The following is an 18,641-nucleotide window of genomic DNA, read 5'->3' on the forward strand; positions in this document are numbered from 1 at the left end:
TTTAATCCACTAGTCGAAGGAGTGAAGGCTGATTTTATCTGATTATATTACTATACACAGATGATATTGTATAAGTAACGAGAAGTAGGTAAGACCCCGGTATTAACAATAACACATTCACGCCTTTCATGTCAGGAAACCTGGTGCGTTCAAGGTCCCTTGAGCAATCAAAAGCGATTCATTGTTTATGAATACATAATAATCTTAAGTTGTTGTACTCGACATTTAATAAAGAATCGAGGCACATACTGGTACACTGACTGGGTGTAACATGATTCACTCCTGCAAAAGCTAAATATTACCACCACACAAAGTGCCAACTAGCTTGTGTTCATCTATACAACTGGATGCATTGTGTATGTGTCTCTGAACGGGATCAAACGACTAATATGTGATTTTACTTATAATCACAGTACTGGTAATTAATAGGAAAACTGGACAGAAAGGCGAATACGTAGAAATAAAATAATTACCATCGTATATTGAAATCATTCTCGTGATATCGTACTAAAGTATGCGAATAGAAGAACTAGTTCGTCTCATAACGACTATTGTAAGTTTAAACAATAGGTTTTTTCCAAATCAACTCATTCATTTTATACATGAGAGATATTAAAGAGGCATAAGGAAATGTTAACATACATGTCTATACACAGCTTAAGAACTTAAATAATAATTGTAAACTTTAATGCATATCACCAATGTAGATCTTAATGTAAACGTTTAGTGTGTACAAGGAGCTGTTGAGTGGCAATTGAAAATGAAGTATTTCATGATTAAAAGTCGAGTTGATCTTTATAAGTATATTTGTATTTCATTTGTAATTTTTATTTAAACGTGGGGCAGTCGTCAGGTACTGGCCGTAGGGCAGTGTTTTTTTCTCCGGGAACTCGGGCTTTCCTCCACCACCAAATCCTGGCACGTCCTTATAATTAAATGACCATAATAATAGGACGTAAAACCCAAACAAACAAAAAATGCGATGACATATGCATGATCAACTTTCATATTAATTACTAGTGGTCTAAATAATCGATACAATTAAGACTTCTTTTCTAGACTGCATGTTGCTTATTCTTATTCAAAGTACGATAAAGGTGAGATTTTAGGAAGTAAAAGAATGGGGTTTCTTTAATTTCGCTGTTGTTTTGGGAGATATAGATGGTTAGGAGTGAACGGATAGAATATGTGTGCACAGCTTGTTTACGTCATCATCATCGTCATCTTCGTTGTTATCATTTTAAAGTGTCTCAAAGTGGGGACTTATCATTATAGCTCATAAAATAGATCACGTCATAGTTGACTGACTAACCTAAGTACTTTAAATAGGAAAGGCACGACGAGTTCGTGTTTAGATAGGATATGTGAATTTAATTAGTTATTCCACTTTGAGGGGAAAAAAATCTCTTATTAATATGACATTTTTACACTTTAGTAAGGAAATGTAAGCTGTCCTTGATGTACTTTGAATCCCAGAGGTAATTTAGTAAGTCATACTTGTTAAGTCTCTTCAATCAAGATTTCTTTTAAATTCGTATATCTTACCTTAGTTGCAGATTTTACGACACAGACAAGTGTTGACCAACCGCGTCACAAAACAGGGGTGTTATAAAGAGAATGTTGAAACAAATATTCTTGGACATGAAAGAGAATATATTCTTCTGGTGATTAATGTTCCTTTTGTCTCGAATGATCTTTTTATTATGATTGTAAGTATAAAGGAAGGACAAGAACTTTTAAGTACTTCAGAATCCATCTATGTACCATTGCATTGCCTGTCCTCTAATCACGGATCAGTGACAAGAAAACGTGATGGAAAACCTGTTTGCCTGACTTCAGTTTATCATTGGTGCAGAAGTTTGTCCCTTTTCCACTCAGTAATAGCACTAGTTTAAAAATCGTCCTTTTATAGGACTGTGTTATGTATGCTGAACCGTTTAACGTATCCAATGATTATTTACAGAGGATTGTCCGTTCAATTTGTACCATGATATAGGCTGTGTGGATCTGTATTTAGTTTATCACGGCGGGTTCAGTAGTGTCTGGTTCACAACACCGTTCAGGCGAATAGTTTTCTGACAGGACTCCGATGTATCTTGTTCACAACAGAGTTCAGAAGAATTGCTTTCCTAACGGGGCTCAGAGGTGTCTGGTTCACGAGAAGATTTCAGAATATATTTGATTGAAGTAAGGATCTAAGACGGAACTAGTTCGTTAAGTCTTTTGAATGAAACTGTCCGCAAAGACAGGCTCACGGCCACGATTCAGTTGCGAAAGATCAACAAAGAGAAACGGTGAAGACTATAGCAAGGCAGCGGATTTTCTTAAACGCTGGAACGACAAGGTCCAAAGACAGGAGACAAGAGGTCATTCGAAAAAGCCGCATTGTAAACTGGACAGCAGGAAAAACATTTTTGATCTGCGCGTAGTCAAAATATGGAACGATCTCCCCGAACAAATAATCTCGGCACCAACAGTAAATTCTTTCAAAAACAAATTGGATAAGCATGTGAAGATTAAGAATATATATACAATTATAAGTTCGAAATTCTTTAGAAATTGGAACTGTTTTTATAATTGATTTATTCAATGTATTGTTATTATTGTATACTTGAGTCCGGTGTAAAGGATCTTGTACCGGTAAATAACTTAACTAAACCCAACTTAACTATTACACGGCAGAGATTCTCTATTGCTGGGTACTGCTGAGACTGGTTTGCCGACTTTTCAGTGGAAACCCCCAATTTGCAAAAGTCAATCAATATAATATAATGAATTTAAACTGACCATATCATCTGTGCAATTTTATTTTTTTAACCTGCCCTGCGATCATGATGCATGTTGGTTGTTTTCATCGAAATCGTTTTTGTTTTCCTTTTCATTATTTAAATGTGTCGCAAATTCATGTCTGGTACATGTATAGCCATTAAATATGTTACTTTACACCTGACTGACTAACGTTCGTACGTTAAATAGATAGCACAAACACGATTTCTTATTCAAAGGAGAACTTTCCGAACGACTTGTGATATCACAAAGGCTGCCCTATTACTTAAACAGGACCCTACCATGAACGGATCAATCATCTCGGCACGTCGTTAGACTAGTGAACCATATAGCTACCGTAAATTGACCAAGTGCTGTTGATTTTTATTTTCAATTTTGATTTTGTAAAATTATCTATTTATTAATATTTTTTTATAGGAATTGATGAAAGGACTTTTATTTCCATCGTTTCCTTATAAACAATTAGCTGCAAATATTGCACAATACGTAAGCGTTATTTCCTAAATTGTATAAAATAATGTCCTTCTATGTTGGCTCTACTGATAAAAGTCCCACTTTGTTGGCTGTACTTAGTCCCACTTTGTTGGCTGTACTACGTCCCACTTTGTTGGCTGTACTACGTCCCACTTTGTTGGCTGTACTTAGTCCCTCAGTATAGGCTGTAATAATCCCCTATGTGTTTGCTGTTCTACGTTTCTCCGTGTTGGCTGTAATAAGTCCCTCTGTGTTGGCTGTACAACGTCCCTCGGTGTTGGCTGTACTATGGCCCTCTGTGTTGGCTGTACTAAGTACCTCTGTGTTGACTGTGCTACGTCCCTCTGTGGTGGCTGTACTACGTCCCTCTGTGGTGGTTGTACTACGTCCCTCTGTTTGGGCTATACGACGTCCCTCTGTGTTGACTGTACTCCGTCCCTCTGTGTTTACTGTACTAAGTCCCTCTGTGGTGACTGTGCTACGTCCCTCTGTGTTGGCTGGACTACGTCCCTCCGTGTTGGCAGTACTAAGTCCCTCTGTGTTGGCTGTGCTATGTCCCTCTGTGTTGGCTGTACTATGCCCACTTTGTTGGCTGTACTTAGTCCCTCAGTATAGGCTGTAATAATCCCCTATGTGTTTGCTGTTCTAAGTTTCTCCGTGTTGGCTGTAATAAGTCCCTCTGTGTTGACTATACTAAGTCCCTCATTGTTGGCTGTCCTACGTCCCTCCGTGTTGGCTGTCCTACGTCCCTCCGTGTTGGCTGTCCTACGTCCCTCCGTGTTGGCTGTACAACGTCCCTCGGTGTTGGCTGTACTATGGCCCTCTGTGTTGGCTGTACTAAGTACCTCTGTGTTGACTGTGCTACGTCCCTCTGTGTTGGCTGGACTAAGTCCCTCTGTGGTGGCTGTACTACGTCCCTCTGTGTGGACTGTACTAAGTCTCTCTGTGTTGGCTGTTGGCTGTACTTAGTCCCTCAGTATAGTCTGTAATAATCCCCTATGTGTTTGCTGTTCTACGTGTCTCCGTGTTGGCTGTAATAAGTCCCTCTGTGTTGGCTGTACAAAGTCCCTCCGTGTTAACTGTACTACGTCCCTCTGTGTTTACTGTACTAAGTCCCTCTGTGTTGCTGTACTACGTCCCTCTGTGTGGGCTGTACTCCGTCCCTCTGTTTTGGCTGTCTTAAGTCCCTCTGTGTTGGCTGTCCTACGTCCCTCCGTGTTGGCTGTACAACGTCCCTCGGTGTTGGCTGTACTATGGCCCTCTGTGTTGGCTGTACTAAGTACCTCTGTGTTGACTGTGCTACGTCCCTCTGTGGTGGCTGTACTACGTCCCTCTGTGGTGGTTGTACTACGTCCCTCTGTTTGGGCTATACGACGTCCCTCTGTGTTGACTGTACTAAGTCCCTCAGTATGGGCTGTAATAATCCCCTATGGGTTTGCTGTTCTACGTTTCTCCGTGTTGGCTGTAATAAGTCCCTCTGTGTTGACTATACTAAGTCCCTCATTGTTGGCTGTCCTACGTCCCTCCGTGTTGGCTGTCCTACGTCCCTCCGTGTTGGCTGTACAACGTCCCTCGGTGTTGGCTGTACTATGGCCCTCTGTGTTGGCTGTACTAAGTCCCTCTGGGTTGGCTGTACTAAGTCCCTCTGTGTCGGCTGTACTACGTCCCTCTGTGTTGACTGTACTCCGTCCCTCTGTGTTTACTGTACTACGTCCCTCTGTGTGGGCTGTACTATGTCCCTCTGTGTTGGCTGTACTAAGTCCCTCTGTGTTGACTGTACTACGTCCCTCTGTGTTTACTGTACTAAGTCCCTCTGTGTTGACTGTGCTACGTCCCTCTGTGTTGGCTGTACTACGTCCCTCTGTGTTGGCTGTACTACGTCCCTCTGTGTGGACTGTACTAAGTCTCTCTGTGTTGGCTGTACTATGTCCCTCTGTGTGGGCTGTACTACGTCCCTCCGTGTTGGCTGTACTACGTCCCTCTGTGTTGGCTGTACTAAGTCCCTCTGTGTTGGCTGTACTTAGTCCCTCTGTGTTGGCTGTAATATGTCCCTCTGTGTTGGCTGTACTAAGTCCCTCCGTGTTGGCTGTACTAAGTCCCTCTGTGTTGACTGTACTACGTCCCTTTGTGTTGACTGTACTTCGTCCCTCTGTGTGGGCTGTACTACGTCCCCGCTGTGTTGACTGTACTACGTCCCTCTGTGATGGCTGTACTAAGTCCCTCTGTGTTGACTGTACTACGTCCCTCTGTGTTGGTTGTACTACGTCCCTCTGTTTGGGCTATACTACGTCCCTCTGTGTTGACTGTACTAAGTCCCTCTGTGTTAGCTGTACTTAGTACCTCTGTGTTGGCTGTACTAAGTCCCTCTGTGTTGGCTGTACTAAGTCCCTCTGTGTTGGCTGTACTATGTCCCTCTGTGTTGGCTGTACTACGTCCCTCTGTGTTGGCTGTACTACGTCCCTCTGTGTTGGCTGTACTAAGTCCCTCTGTGTTGGCTGTACTAAGTCCCTCTGTGTTGGCTGTACTAAGTCCCTCTGTGTTGGCTGTACTAAGTCCCTCTGTGTTGGCTGTACTAAGTCCCTCTGTGTTGGCTGTACTAAGTCCCTCTGTGTTGGCTGTACTAAGTCCCTCTGTGTTGGCTGTACTACGTCCCTCTGTGTTGGCTGTACTAAGTCCCTCTGTGTTGGCTGTACTTAGTCCCTCTGTGTTGGCTGTACTACGTCCCTCTGTGTTGGCTGTACTACGTCCCTCTGTGTTGGCTGTACTAAGTCCCTCTGTGTTGGCTGTACTAAGTCCCTCTGTGTTGGCTGTACTAAGTCCCTCTGTGTTGGCTGTACTAAGTCCCTCTGTGTTGGCTGTACTAAGTCCCTCTGTGTTGGCTGTACTAAGTCCCTCTGTGTTGGCTGTACTAAGTCCCTCTGTGTTGGCTGTACTAAGTCCCTCTGTGTTGGCTGTACTACGTCCCTCTGTGTGGGCTGTACTACGTCCCTCTGTGTTGGCTGTACTAAGTCCCTCTGTGTTGGCTGTACTAAGTCCCTCTGTGTTGGCTGTACTAAGTCCCTCTGTGTTGGCTGTACTAAGTCCCTCTGTGTTGGCTGTACTAAGTCCCTCTGTGTTGGCTGTACTAAGTCCCTCTGTGTTGGCTGTACTAAGTCCCTCTGTGTTGGCTGTACTAAGTCCCTCTGTGTTGGCTGTACTAAGTCCCTCTGTGTTGGCTGTACTAAGTCCCTCTGTGTTGGCTGTACTACGTCCCTCTGTGTGGGCTGTACTACGTCCCTCTGTGTTGGCTGTACTAAGTCCCTCTGTGTTGGCTGTACTAAGTCCCTCTGTGTTGGCTGTACTAAGTCCCTCTGTGTTGGCTGTACTATGTCCCTCTGTGTGGGCTGTACTACGTCCCTCCGTGTTGGCTGTACTAAGTCCCTCTGTGTTGGCTGTACTAAGTCCCTCTGTGTTGGCTGTACTAAGTCCCTCTGTGTTGGCTGTACTAAGTCCCTCTGTGTTGGCTGTACTAAGTCCCTCTGTGTTGGCTGTACTAAGTCCCTCTGTGTTGGCTGTACTAAGTCCCTCTGTGTTGGCTGTACTAAGTCCCTCTGTGTTGGCTGTACTAAGTCCCTCTGTGTTGGCTGTACTAAGTCCCTCTGTGTTGGCTGTACTAAGTCCCTCTGTGTTGGCTGTACTAAGTCCCTCTGTGTTGGCTGTACTAAGTCCCTCTGTGTTGGCTGTACTACGTCCCTCTGTGTTGGCTGTACTACGTCCCTCTGTGTTGGCTGTACTAAGTCCCTCTGTGTTGGCTGTACTAAGTACCTCTGTGTTGGCTGTACTAAGTCCCTCTGTGTTGGCTGTACTACGTCCCTCTGTGTTGGCTGTACTACGTCCCTCTGTGTTGGCTGTACTACGTCCCTCTGTGTTGGCTGTACTAAGTCCCTCTGTGTTGGCTGTACTTAGTCCCTCTGTGTTGGCTGTACTACGTCCCTCTGTGTTGGCTGTACTACGTCCCTCTGTGTTGGCTGTACTAAGTCCCTCTGTGTTGGCTGTACTAAGTCCCTCTGTGTTGGCTGTACTAAGTCCCTCTGTGTTGGCTGTACTAAGTCCCTCTGTGTTGGCTGTACTAAGTCCCTCTGTGTTGGCTGTACTAAGTCCCTCTGTGTTGGCTGTACTAAGTCCCTCTGTGTTGGCTGTACTAAGTCCCTCTGTGTTGGCTGTACTACGTCCCTCTGTGTTGGCTGTACTACGTCCCTCTGTGTTGGCTGTACTAAGTCCCTCTGTGTTGACTGTACTAAGTCCCTCTGTGTTGGCTGTACTACGTCCCTCTGTGTTGGCTGTACTACGTCCCTCTGTGTTGGCTGTACTAAGTCCCTCTGTGTTGGCTGTACTAAGTCCCTCTGTGTTGGCTGTACTAAGTCCCTCTGTGTTGGCTGTACTACGTCCCTCTGTGTTGGCTGTACTACGTCCCTCTGTGTTGGCTGTACTAAGTCCCTCTGTGTTGGCTGTACTAAGTCCCTCTGTGTTGGCTGTACTAAGTCCCTCTGTGTTGGCTGTACTACGTCCCTCTGTGTTGGCTGTACTACGTCCCTCTGTGTTGGCTGTACTAAGTCCCTCTGTGTTGGCTGTACTAAGTCCCTCTGTGTTGGCTGTACTAAGTCCCTCTGTGTTGGCTGTACTACGTCCCTCTGTGTTGGCTGTACTACGTCCCTCTGTGTTGGCTGTACTAAGTCCCTCTGTGTTGGCTGTACTAAGTCCCTCTGTGTTGGCTGTACTAAGTCCCTCTGTGTTGGCTGTACTAAGTCCCTCTGTGTTGGCTGTACTAAGTCCCTCTGTGTTGGCTGTACTAAGTCCCTCTGTGTTGGCTGTACTAAGTCCCTCTGTGTTGGCTGTACTAAGTCCCTCTGTGTTGGCTGTACTACGTCCCTCTGTGTTGGCTGTACTACGTCCCTCTGTGTTGGCTGTACTAAGTCCCTCTGTGTTGGCTGTACTAAGTCCCTCTGTGTTGGCTGTACTAAGTCCCTCTGTGTTGGCTGTACTAAGTCCCTCTGTGTTGGCTGTACTAAGTCCCTCTGTGTTGGCTGTACTAAGTCCCTCTGTGTTGGCTGTACTAAGTCCCTCTGTGTTGGCTGTACTAAGTCCCTCTGTGTTGGCTGTACTAAGTCCCTCTGTGTTGGCTGTACTAAGTCCCTCTGTGTTGGCTGTACTAAGTCCCTCTGTGTTGGCTGTACTAAGTCCCTCTGTGTTGGCTGTACTAAGTCCCTCTGTGTTGGCTGTACTATGTCCCTCTGTGTTGGCTGTACTATGTCCCTCTGTGTTGGCTGTACTACGTCCCTCCGTGTTGGCTGTACTAAGTCCCTCTGTGTTGACTGTACTACGTCCCTCTGTGTTGACTGTACTACGTCCCTCTGTGTGGGCTGTACTACGTCCCTCTGTGTTGGCTGTACTAAGTCCCTCTGTGTTGGCTGAACTAAGTCCCTCTGTGTTGGCTGTACTACGTCCCTCTGTGTGGGCTGTACTACGTCCCGCTGTGTTGACTGTACTACGTCCCTCTGTGATGGCTGTACTAAGTCCCTCTGTGTTGACTGTACTACGTCCCTCTGTGTTGGCTGTACTACGTCCCTCTGTTTGGGCTGTACTACGTCCCTCTGTGTTGACTGTACTAAGTCCCTCTGTGTTGGCTGTACTTAGTACCTCTGTGTTGGCTGTACTACGTCCCTCTGTTTGGGCTTTACTACGTCCCTCTGTGTGGGCTGTAAAATGTCCCTCTGTGTTGGCTGTAATATGTCCGTCTGTGTGGACTGTACTACGTCCCTCTGTTTGGGCTTTACTACGTCCCTCTGTGTGGGCTGTAATATGTCCCTCTGTGTTGGCTGTAATATGTCCGTCTGTGTGGACTGTACTACGTCCCTCTGTTTGGGCTTTACTACGTCCCTCTGTGTGGGCTGTAAAATGTCCCTCTGTGTTGGCTGTAATATGTCCGTCTGTGTGGACTATACTACGTCCCTCTGTTTGGGCTTTACTACGTCCCTCTGTGTGGGCTGTAATATGTCCCTCTGTGTTGGCTGTAATATGTCCGTCTGTGTGGACTGTACTACGTCCCTCTGTTTGGGCTTTACTACGTTCCTCTGTGTGGGCTGTAATATGTCCCTCTGTGTTGGCTGTAATATGTCCGTCTGTGTGGACTGTACTATGTCCGTCTGTGTTGGCTGTACTACGTCCCTCTGTTTGGGCTTTACTACGTCCCTCTGTGTGGGCTCTAATAAGTCCCTCCGTGTTGGCTGTACTACGTCCCTCTGTTTGGGCTTTACTACGTCCGTCTGTGTGGGCTGTACTACGTCCCTCTGTGTTGACTGTACTAAGTCCCTCTGTGTTGGCTGTACTACGTCCCTCTGTGTTGGCTGTATACTATTTATGGGTTATTTCTCTTCCTCTACTCGATACTGTATCATTACATGTGTATTGGAGAAATTAACAACCGGTTATTCGGGATTACACAAATTTACAATTGATATTGTAAATATTACCACCTGTTACACCATATCTAGGTATTGTAATAGGTGTATGCATGACTCCGAAGGGCTTTGGTCGGAAATTAAGAACACGCTATGATCCTTTTAGGATTACTGTAGTTTGTAACGCTATAAACTGCATGGTAACGATATAAAACGGACTACTTATATAACTACCATATGCTGATATTTATACAGGCAAAAAGATCAAATGAAAATTGTTATTAAAAATTTAGTTAGTATATAGCGACATATAAATACCTACATCACTTGAGATTGTATTAAAATAGAGAGGTTTTGCTGACCTTTACCTACTAATGCGGTCTTTTTAAGTCATTACATGTAATATAAAACACCTGAAAATACAGTGATCCCCGCGTTACTTGATTTTTGTTCAGTTAGGTAGACTGTAAACAAAAGTATTGAACTAATGTTTACAATTCTTGACTCCTAGAATATTAGGAGTACTCCCATTTGATATACAGTTCGTAACGGTTCCTCGTTCATTTTTATTATTAAGGTATTTGTCCACTTATTTTTACTTCTGTAGATCTTACGTCCCTGCCATATATATATATATATCAGAATCGTCCTTCGATGTAAATATTTACGTAAATAGTGATTTGTTTTCGTTCTGCTTTCAACCTAAATTGATAGAGAAATGCATAAGTATGTAGTTTATGCCAAGAATCACACTGTCAGACGTGTCAATTGAATCAAATCAGAAATATATAGGAGGGTGTAGCTCATGGACCCTAGCTACTGTTATATGGACCAGTGATACAAGCGTGCCACTCGAACGTCACAAGTACCACGTGACCTGTTAGCTCATTAAAATTATCGTCAGTAAGGAGCGGTCACCTTTGATTGCCTATTTAAGGATTAATTTGAATATGTTTTTCATGTTATGGAGATATAACACAAAAAACGGAATGTCTCTAGTCTAGTTTAAACATATTTTATTGCCAAAAAATGCAAAAGGATTGGATGGTTTATGATGAGAGTACACTTCGTTTTTTTGTGTTATAGCTCCATAACATAAAACATATATTCAAGTCAATTCTTATAATTTAATCTACTATACACAATCCCTGTGGAAATCCACTTATATTGATGGAATCTTTTCTCTTAGAAATTATTACTGATTGGTTGATACAGCAGCGTAATAACGGCGACGTCGTTTTTTACGTTATTGGCTGGTAACATAAAATTGTAAGCCAATGAAAATGCCTGTTACATGTACAAGCAATATTAAATTATATCTAAATAACGGGACACTTCTAAACGCGCCTTGATGGATGATTCTGTATTTATTAAAGTATCGCTTAATTTTACAAAATGTAAAAAAAAACGTGGCCAAAATCGTTTAAGTATTTTTTAAACAGCTTGTAAATTTAATTTTTTTTTATGTTCTGACATTATAAATCGGGAGCTGCGGTAAAATGAAGGAAAAATGGTTGAAAATTGCTTTTAATTGCATTCTCAATCTCGGGATCAACTGTAATCTAAATATATTCAATATTTTGAAAATCTGTTATTTTCAAATATTGATTGGCCAATAATAAGATTAAAGGGCATTCAACACAGGTCCCTATATTAGCCCGTCATTAATACGTGTTAAGTATTATCACTAATCGGATTAACACTAGTTTAAGGTCAGGGTCATTTGGCGATATTAAAATCCCCTGGTAAATATGGAAGTATCGGGTCGTGCTACGTTAAATCAGTTTGAACAGAAGATTAGAAAAACGTTTACAAACACTATAAGTGTTTCTGAAGTTTAAAGTGACCAATAGTTTAGTAACTGAGTTGCTCTGTTTACGATAATATATGACTTAATTTCAAATTCCTTGACATGAAACAATGTAGTCCAAGTGGATCAAATAAGGAACGCCCAGCAAGATAGCACAACAGGGCAGTATATGGTATTCTGGGAAGCCTACATAAATATTTAAAATGTGTAACTCCAAAAGTGTGTTTCTATAAAATATATAACATGTCTATCATCCATGTGATGGTTCTTACAGAATAATGTGTTCTAGTATGTTTACTCACATCTGATAGTGACACGTTATACTAAATAAAAAATATATATATCAAAAACCGTTGACATATTAACAGCCAGTACCGTAACCTGTCGGTCTCAATTCATATTGTGGTTTCTGTATCGGGAAAAGTCTGACTGGTACGATAACAATGCACACAATCGGATTCGCTTTTTAGTTGAGACACCATTCATGGTTAGGACCTGTTAACGATAGAATAAAAACAACTATCAAACATGTTCGAAACATATAAAATAACAGAAAAATAGCATGCAATATATTTTGAAATTCTACAACAACCTTTCATGGTACTGCTAACCTGTATACCCAATTTAAGTCGTTCTCAGCCAGCTCTAGAACGCATAATACAGAGGCGGGTCCAGGTGAGGGCGTAATGGGCGTACAAAAAAAAATAAAAAAATATCGTAATCTGCTAATATTGTATTGAATATGGCAATTTATCATATTCAATCATGTATTCCACATTAAAGCATACAATATTTAGAACGAAAGAACTTTATACTTCAGTGTTTGTTTGTCTTGTCATGTGTGTCGTTCAACGAAACCAGAACTTAATCTAAAATAGAGAGATATTTATTAGTCTGGCTACTTCATAATTTGATGCTAAATTGTTGAAATCCAGGAGCTTCTGAGCTTCCCCATGGACCCTCTGCCAGGGCAACCGTAATTACGCCTCCCGTTCATAAAATCCTGGCCTAGGACTATTGAAATGTTAAGTAACGCCTTATACCCTAGAATTTGGAATTTCTCGTTATTGGTCTACTGCTGTTAAGATCCATCCAATCATTTTAATATACCATAGACAATTAATGGAGAGAATTCGGCATAAAAAANATATGTCCCTCTGTGTTGGCTGTAATATGTCCGTCTGTGTGGACTGTACTACGTCCCTCTGTTTGGGCTTTACTACGTTCCTCTGTGTGGGCTGTAATATGTCCCTCTGTGTTGGCTGTAATATGTCCGTCTGTGTGGACTGTACTATGTCCGTCTGTGTTGGCTGTACTACGTCCCTCTGTTTGGGCTTTACTACGTCCCTCTGTGTGGGCTCTAATAAGTCCCTCCGTGTTGGCTGTACTACGTCCCTCTGTTTGGGCTTTACTACGTCCGTCTGTGTGGGCTGTACTACGTCCCTCTGTGTTGACTGTACTAAGTCCCTCTGTGTTGGCTGTACTACGTCCCTCTGTGTTGGCTGTATACTATTTATGGGTTATTTCTCTTCCTCTACTCGATACTGTATCATTACATGTGTATTGGAGAAATTAACAACCGGTTATTCGGGATTACACAAATTTACAATTGATATTGTAAATATTACCACCTGTTACACCATATCTAGGTATTGTAATAGGTGTATGCATGACTCCGAAGGGCTTTGGTCGGAAATTAAGAACACGCTATGATCCTTTTAGGATTACTGTAGTTTGTAACGCTATAAACTGCATGGTAACGATATAAAACGGACTACTTATATAACTACCATATGCTGATATTTATACAGGCAAAAAGATCAAATGAAAATTGTTATTAAAAATTTAGTTAGTATATAGCGACATATAAATACCTACATCACTTGAGATTGTATTAAAATAGAGAGGTTTTGCTGACCTTTACCTACTAATGCGGTCTTTTTAAGTCATTACATGTAATATAAAACACCTGAAAATACAGTGATCCCCGCGTTACTTGATTTTTGTTCAGTTAGGTAGACTGTAAACAAAAGTATTGAACTAATGTTTACAATTCTTGACTCCTAGAATATTAGGAGTACTCCCATTTGATATACAGTTCGTAACGGTTCCTCGTTCATTTTTATTATTAAGGTATTTGTCCACTTATTTTTACTTCTGTAGATCTTACGTCCCTGCCATATATATATATATATCAGAATCGTCCTTCGATGTAAATATTTACGTAAATAGTGATTTGTTTTCGTTCTGCTTTCAACCTAAATTGATAGAGAAATGCATAAGTATGTAGTTTATGCCAAGAATCACACTGTCAGACGTGTCAATTGAATCAAATCAGAAATATATAGGAGGGTGTAGCTCATGGACCCTAGCTACTGTTATATGGACCAGTGATACAAGCGTGCCACTCGAACGTCACAAGTACCACGTGACCTGTTAGCTCATTAAAATTATCGTCAGTAAGGAGCGGTCACCTTTGATTGCCTATTTAAGGATTAATTTGAATATGTTTTTCATGTTATGGAGATATAACACAAAAAACGGAATGTCTCTAGTCTAGTTTAAACATATTTTATTGCCAAAAAATGCAAAAGGATTGGATGGTTTATGATGAGAGTACACTTCGTTTTTTTGTGTTATAGCTCCATAACATAAAACATATATTCAAGTCAATTCTTATAATTTAATCTACTATACACAATCCCTGTGGAAATCCACTTATATTGATGGAATCTTTTCTCTTAGAAATTATTACTGATTGGTTGATACAGCAGCGTAATAACGGCGACGTCGTTTTTTACGTTATTGGCTGGTAACATAAAATTGTAAGCCAATGAAAATGCCTGTTACATGTACAAGCAATATTAAATTATATCTAAATAACGGGACACTTCTAAACGCGCCTTGATGGATGATTCTGTATTTATTAAAGTATCGCTTAATTTTACAAAATGTAAAAAAAAACGTGGCCAAAATCGTTTAAGTATTTTTTAAACAGCTTGTAAATTTAATTTTTTTTTATGTTCTGACATTATAAATCGGGAGCTGCGGTAAAATGAAGGAAAAATGGTTGAAAATTGCTTTTAATTGCATTCTCAATCTCGGGATCAACTGTAATCTAAATATATTCAATATTTTGAAAATCTGTTATTTTCAAATATTGATTGGCCAATAATAAGATTAAAGGGCATTCAACACAGGTCCCTATATTAGCCCGTCATTAATACGTGTTAAGTATTATCACTAATCGGATTAACACTAGTTTAAGGTCAGGGTCATTTGGCGATATTAAAATCCCCTGGTAAATATGGAAGTATCGGGTCGTGCTACGTTAAATCAGTTTGAACAGAAGATTAGAAAAACGTTTACAAACACTATAAGTGTTTCTGAAGTTTAAAGTGACCAATAGTTTAGTAACTGAGTTGCTCTGTTTACGATAATATATGACTTAATTTCAAATTCCTTGACATGAAACAATGTAGTCCAAGTGGATCAAATAAGGAACGCCCAGCAAGATAGCACAACAGGGCAGTATATGGTATTCTGGGAAGCCTACATAAATATTTAAAATGTGTAACTCCAAAAGTGTGTTTCTATAAAATATATAACATGTCTATCATCCATGTGATGGTTCTTACAGAATAATGTGTTCTAGTATGTTTACTCACATCTGATAGTGACACGTTATACTAAATAAAAAATATATATATCAAAAACCGTTGACATATTAACAGCCAGTACCGTAACCTGTCGGTCTCAATTCATATTGTGGTTTCTGTATCGGGAAAAGTCTGACTGGTACGATAACAATGCACACAATCGGATTCGCTTTTTAGTTGAGACACCATTCATGGTTAGGACCTGTTAACGATAGAATAAAAACAACTATCAAACATGTTCGAAACATATAAAATAACAGAAAAATAGCATGCAATATATTTTGAAATTCTACAACAACCTTTCATGGTACTGCTAACCTGTATACCCAATTTAAGTCGTTCTCAGCCAGCTCTAGAACGCATAATACAGAGGCGGGTCCAGGTGAGGGCGTAATGGGCGTACAAAAAAAAATAAAAAAATATCGTAATCTGCTAATATTGTATTGAATATGGCAATTTATCATATTCAATCATGTATTCCACATTAAAGCATACAATATTTAGAACGAAAGAACTTTATACTTCAGTGTTTGTTTGTCTTGTCATGTGTGTCGTTCAACGAAACCAGAACTTAATCTAAAATAGAGAGATATTTATTAGTCTGGCTACTTCATAATTTGATGCTAAATTGTTGAAATCCAGGAGCTTCTGAGCTTCCCCATGGACCCTCTGCCAGGGCAACCGTAATTACGCCTCCCGTTCATAAAATCCTGGCCTAGGACTATTGAAATGTTAAGTAACGCCTTATACCCTAGAATTTGGAATTTCTCGTTATTGGTCTACTGCTGTTAAGATCCATCCAATCATTTTAATATACCATAGACAATTAATGGAGAGAATTCGGCATACAAATGTCAAACCCTGACACTTTAACTATAAAATATACATGCTCCAAGTCAGGAACATTAGTTACATTAGTGCATTTCACAATTATTTTATGTTTTTTAGCAAAAAAAAAGGTCCAACATTTTTTTACCCTCGCTCTGCTCGGCGAAAGATTTGATTCTACGCCCCCTCTTTCAAATATCCTAGAAACGCCCCTGGCATAATATGCTACCTCGACATAATTATGGCTGATGTTTTTTTAACATTGACCAATAACGGCTAACATTTGTCTGTTAGTATCATCAATTTTATTGTTTATTGTATAAAACATTATTTGTTTTCGTAGATTACATTGTATATATACATGTATGTATCAATCAAAATGATAACATCTGATATTGGTCTATTTTCACCGCCACAATTCAACCAGGCATATTTATTGGTTCTGTAAGCATAGAGAGTCAGTTTAGTCTACCCTAACACTTTCTATTTTGATCGGGTCTTCCCAGGTCGCCAACAGTCTTACACACAATAAGTATAACTGAGTTGCCCCCCTTCTATCATACCTTATACGTCTCCGCATAATGTTTAAAAAATGTATCCGTTCTGAATGATATCCAGTTCGACAATCATTGCACTGCTTGTAAGACTATGGATTAATCGGATTCGGATCACGAATGTAACACAGCTTAAGGCTGTTGATGCCACCATGACTGTCAACCGGAATATTCTGTTTTAAACCCCGTTTTCCCATGTCACGATGTCACATGCTTGTTTCAACTAGACAGTTTCCTTTGAGAATCGCCACTTGTAGACGACTCTCGTGACAGCACGGGGGACAGAAGGTTAGGCGCGTTCGACACCTTGAGTCTGAATGTCATCGGGTCGATGTTTCCTTTCCTAAAGGACCGTGAATACTTGTTGATGTCATCGTCTCCCGTCCGTCTCGTGTCTCTGGACATCTTCCTCATCTTCTTGTCTCCGGCAAGGAACTCCCTTATTGGAACAGAAATTGTAATACCCACATTTAACCATCTTCGCTTGCCAAGTGTTCGTTTCGTAAACACTTGGCTAGCGAAGATGACATTTAACATCATCTTGTCTTTATAAACAGCATGTCGCTATAAACATTTGGCAACTAACGTATCAAACCGAATACCTATCATATCAATGTACCAGTATTCCGTCTTTGCGTATTGCAGAGTTATCTTCTCTTGGGAGCAGGGATTGATTGTTACGTCATTGGTTTGCGTGAGAAAATTACGTCGTTTTCTCAAAAATTGATGACGTTGCTCTCACAAACAAGTGACGTAACAATCAATACCTGCTCCTAAGAGAAGATAACTCTGCAATACACAAAGACGGAATATGATATAAACAGACGAAGCATGCATTACATTCTAAGTGCAATTGTAGAGATATACGTCAGAAACACATAAAGTTCGTGTAAAATGAGCAAGTACATTTAGTTTGTATAAAAAAGCAAACTTCTAAAGCACTTAAATTTAGTGTTTGAACGGATATTGAAGAATACTTACCCTGCATTAATTTGAACGTACAAAATGTACCAGTGCTACCACCTCAAAAATGTCTACTCAACATGTCTTTAATTTATCATAAGATTTATTTATATGGTAGCGTCCCCATGTGAATTACCTCATGTCGATATGTCCGTCTCCATCCTCGTCCAGAAAATTGACGATCTTGTCAATGACCATGTCCGAAACAGGTACCCCGGATTCCTAAAAACGTAATATACAATTGTGTAAAGTGCACGGCATACTCATCACCTTTGAGAACTATCATTAGTTTGTTATTACAGTAGATCGTAAAAAGATAACTTAAACAACATACAAGCTACTACTTCTATTGATTCACTAGATATAATTCGTTTCTGAAAGGATCATTTTGTATCGAGTGCATTTTGTATCGAGTGAATCGAACGCTGGTCCGTGCTGTGGCAACAATTCAAAATTAATCTAGATAAAGATTTACACCAAAAAGGTTTGGATGCATCTCATTCTCAACAGATGTAAAGAAACATATATACAAGACCAGAGTGGATAACAACTGTCACTAGACAATATGAACATAATAGGAAAACAATCGCATTGTCTCGGTCTTACTAAAACACCCTAAATACTGAATAACACGAAATGTTCGTGGGTACTTTCCTTCGTGGTTTGAACCTATTTAGATCGTTTCGTGGTACTGTACAAAGTTTCGTGGATATCCTATATCAACAAACAGTAGACACGTATAGCATTCCAATTCGTTGTGTTCATTTTCGTGGTTCAATAGCAACCACGAAAACAACGAATGTTTATGCATAACGAACATTTCATGTTGTTTTTCATTCACTAAAATAATCGTATTTACACGCATTTGCCTGTACGCTAGTTACTCCGCGCTGACACACTAGGGAATAGTTTTGGGGAAGTTTCCTCGCAAAGGGGGTAGAAATTACCCTATTTTCGATGAAACTTCCCCATTCCCGGTAGGACTTCCCTATTCCGGTAGGATTTCCCCATTCCCGGTAGGACTTCCCCTTTTCTGTGAAATTTCCCCTTGGTCCGCTGAAACTTCCCCTTTCCGCTGAAACTTCCCCTTTCTGCTGAAACTTCCCCTTTCCGCTGAAACTTCCCCTTT

At 40.7% G+C, this 18,641-nt stretch overlaps 1 protein-coding gene across 2 annotated transcripts in view; it reads right to left on the reverse strand.

The window, feature by feature from the left end:
* Positions 1–16,154: 16,154 nt before the first annotated feature.
* Positions 16,155–18,641, reverse strand: part of LOC110456659 (leucine-rich repeat-containing protein 74B-like) — a 25,355-nt gene continuing 22,868 nt past the window's right edge. For both annotated transcript variants that reach the window (XM_021507517.1, XM_021507516.1), the window contains 2 exons: positions 17,649–17,734; positions 16,155–16,988 (listed from right to left, as the gene is read on the reverse strand). In XM_021507517.1, the coding sequence (XP_021363192.1) occupies positions 16,769–16,988; positions 17,649–17,734 (306 nt within the window). In that variant the 3' untranslated portion in view covers positions 16,155–16,768. The remainder of the gene's footprint in view (positions 16,989–17,648; positions 17,735–18,641) is intronic.

Source organism: Mizuhopecten yessoensis, unplaced genomic scaffold, assembly GCF_002113885.1.
Source record: "Mizuhopecten yessoensis strain PY_sf001 unplaced genomic scaffold, ASM211388v2 scaffold8821, whole genome shotgun sequence".
Taxonomy (NCBI): domain Eukaryota; kingdom Metazoa; phylum Mollusca; class Bivalvia; order Pectinida; family Pectinidae; genus Mizuhopecten; species Mizuhopecten yessoensis.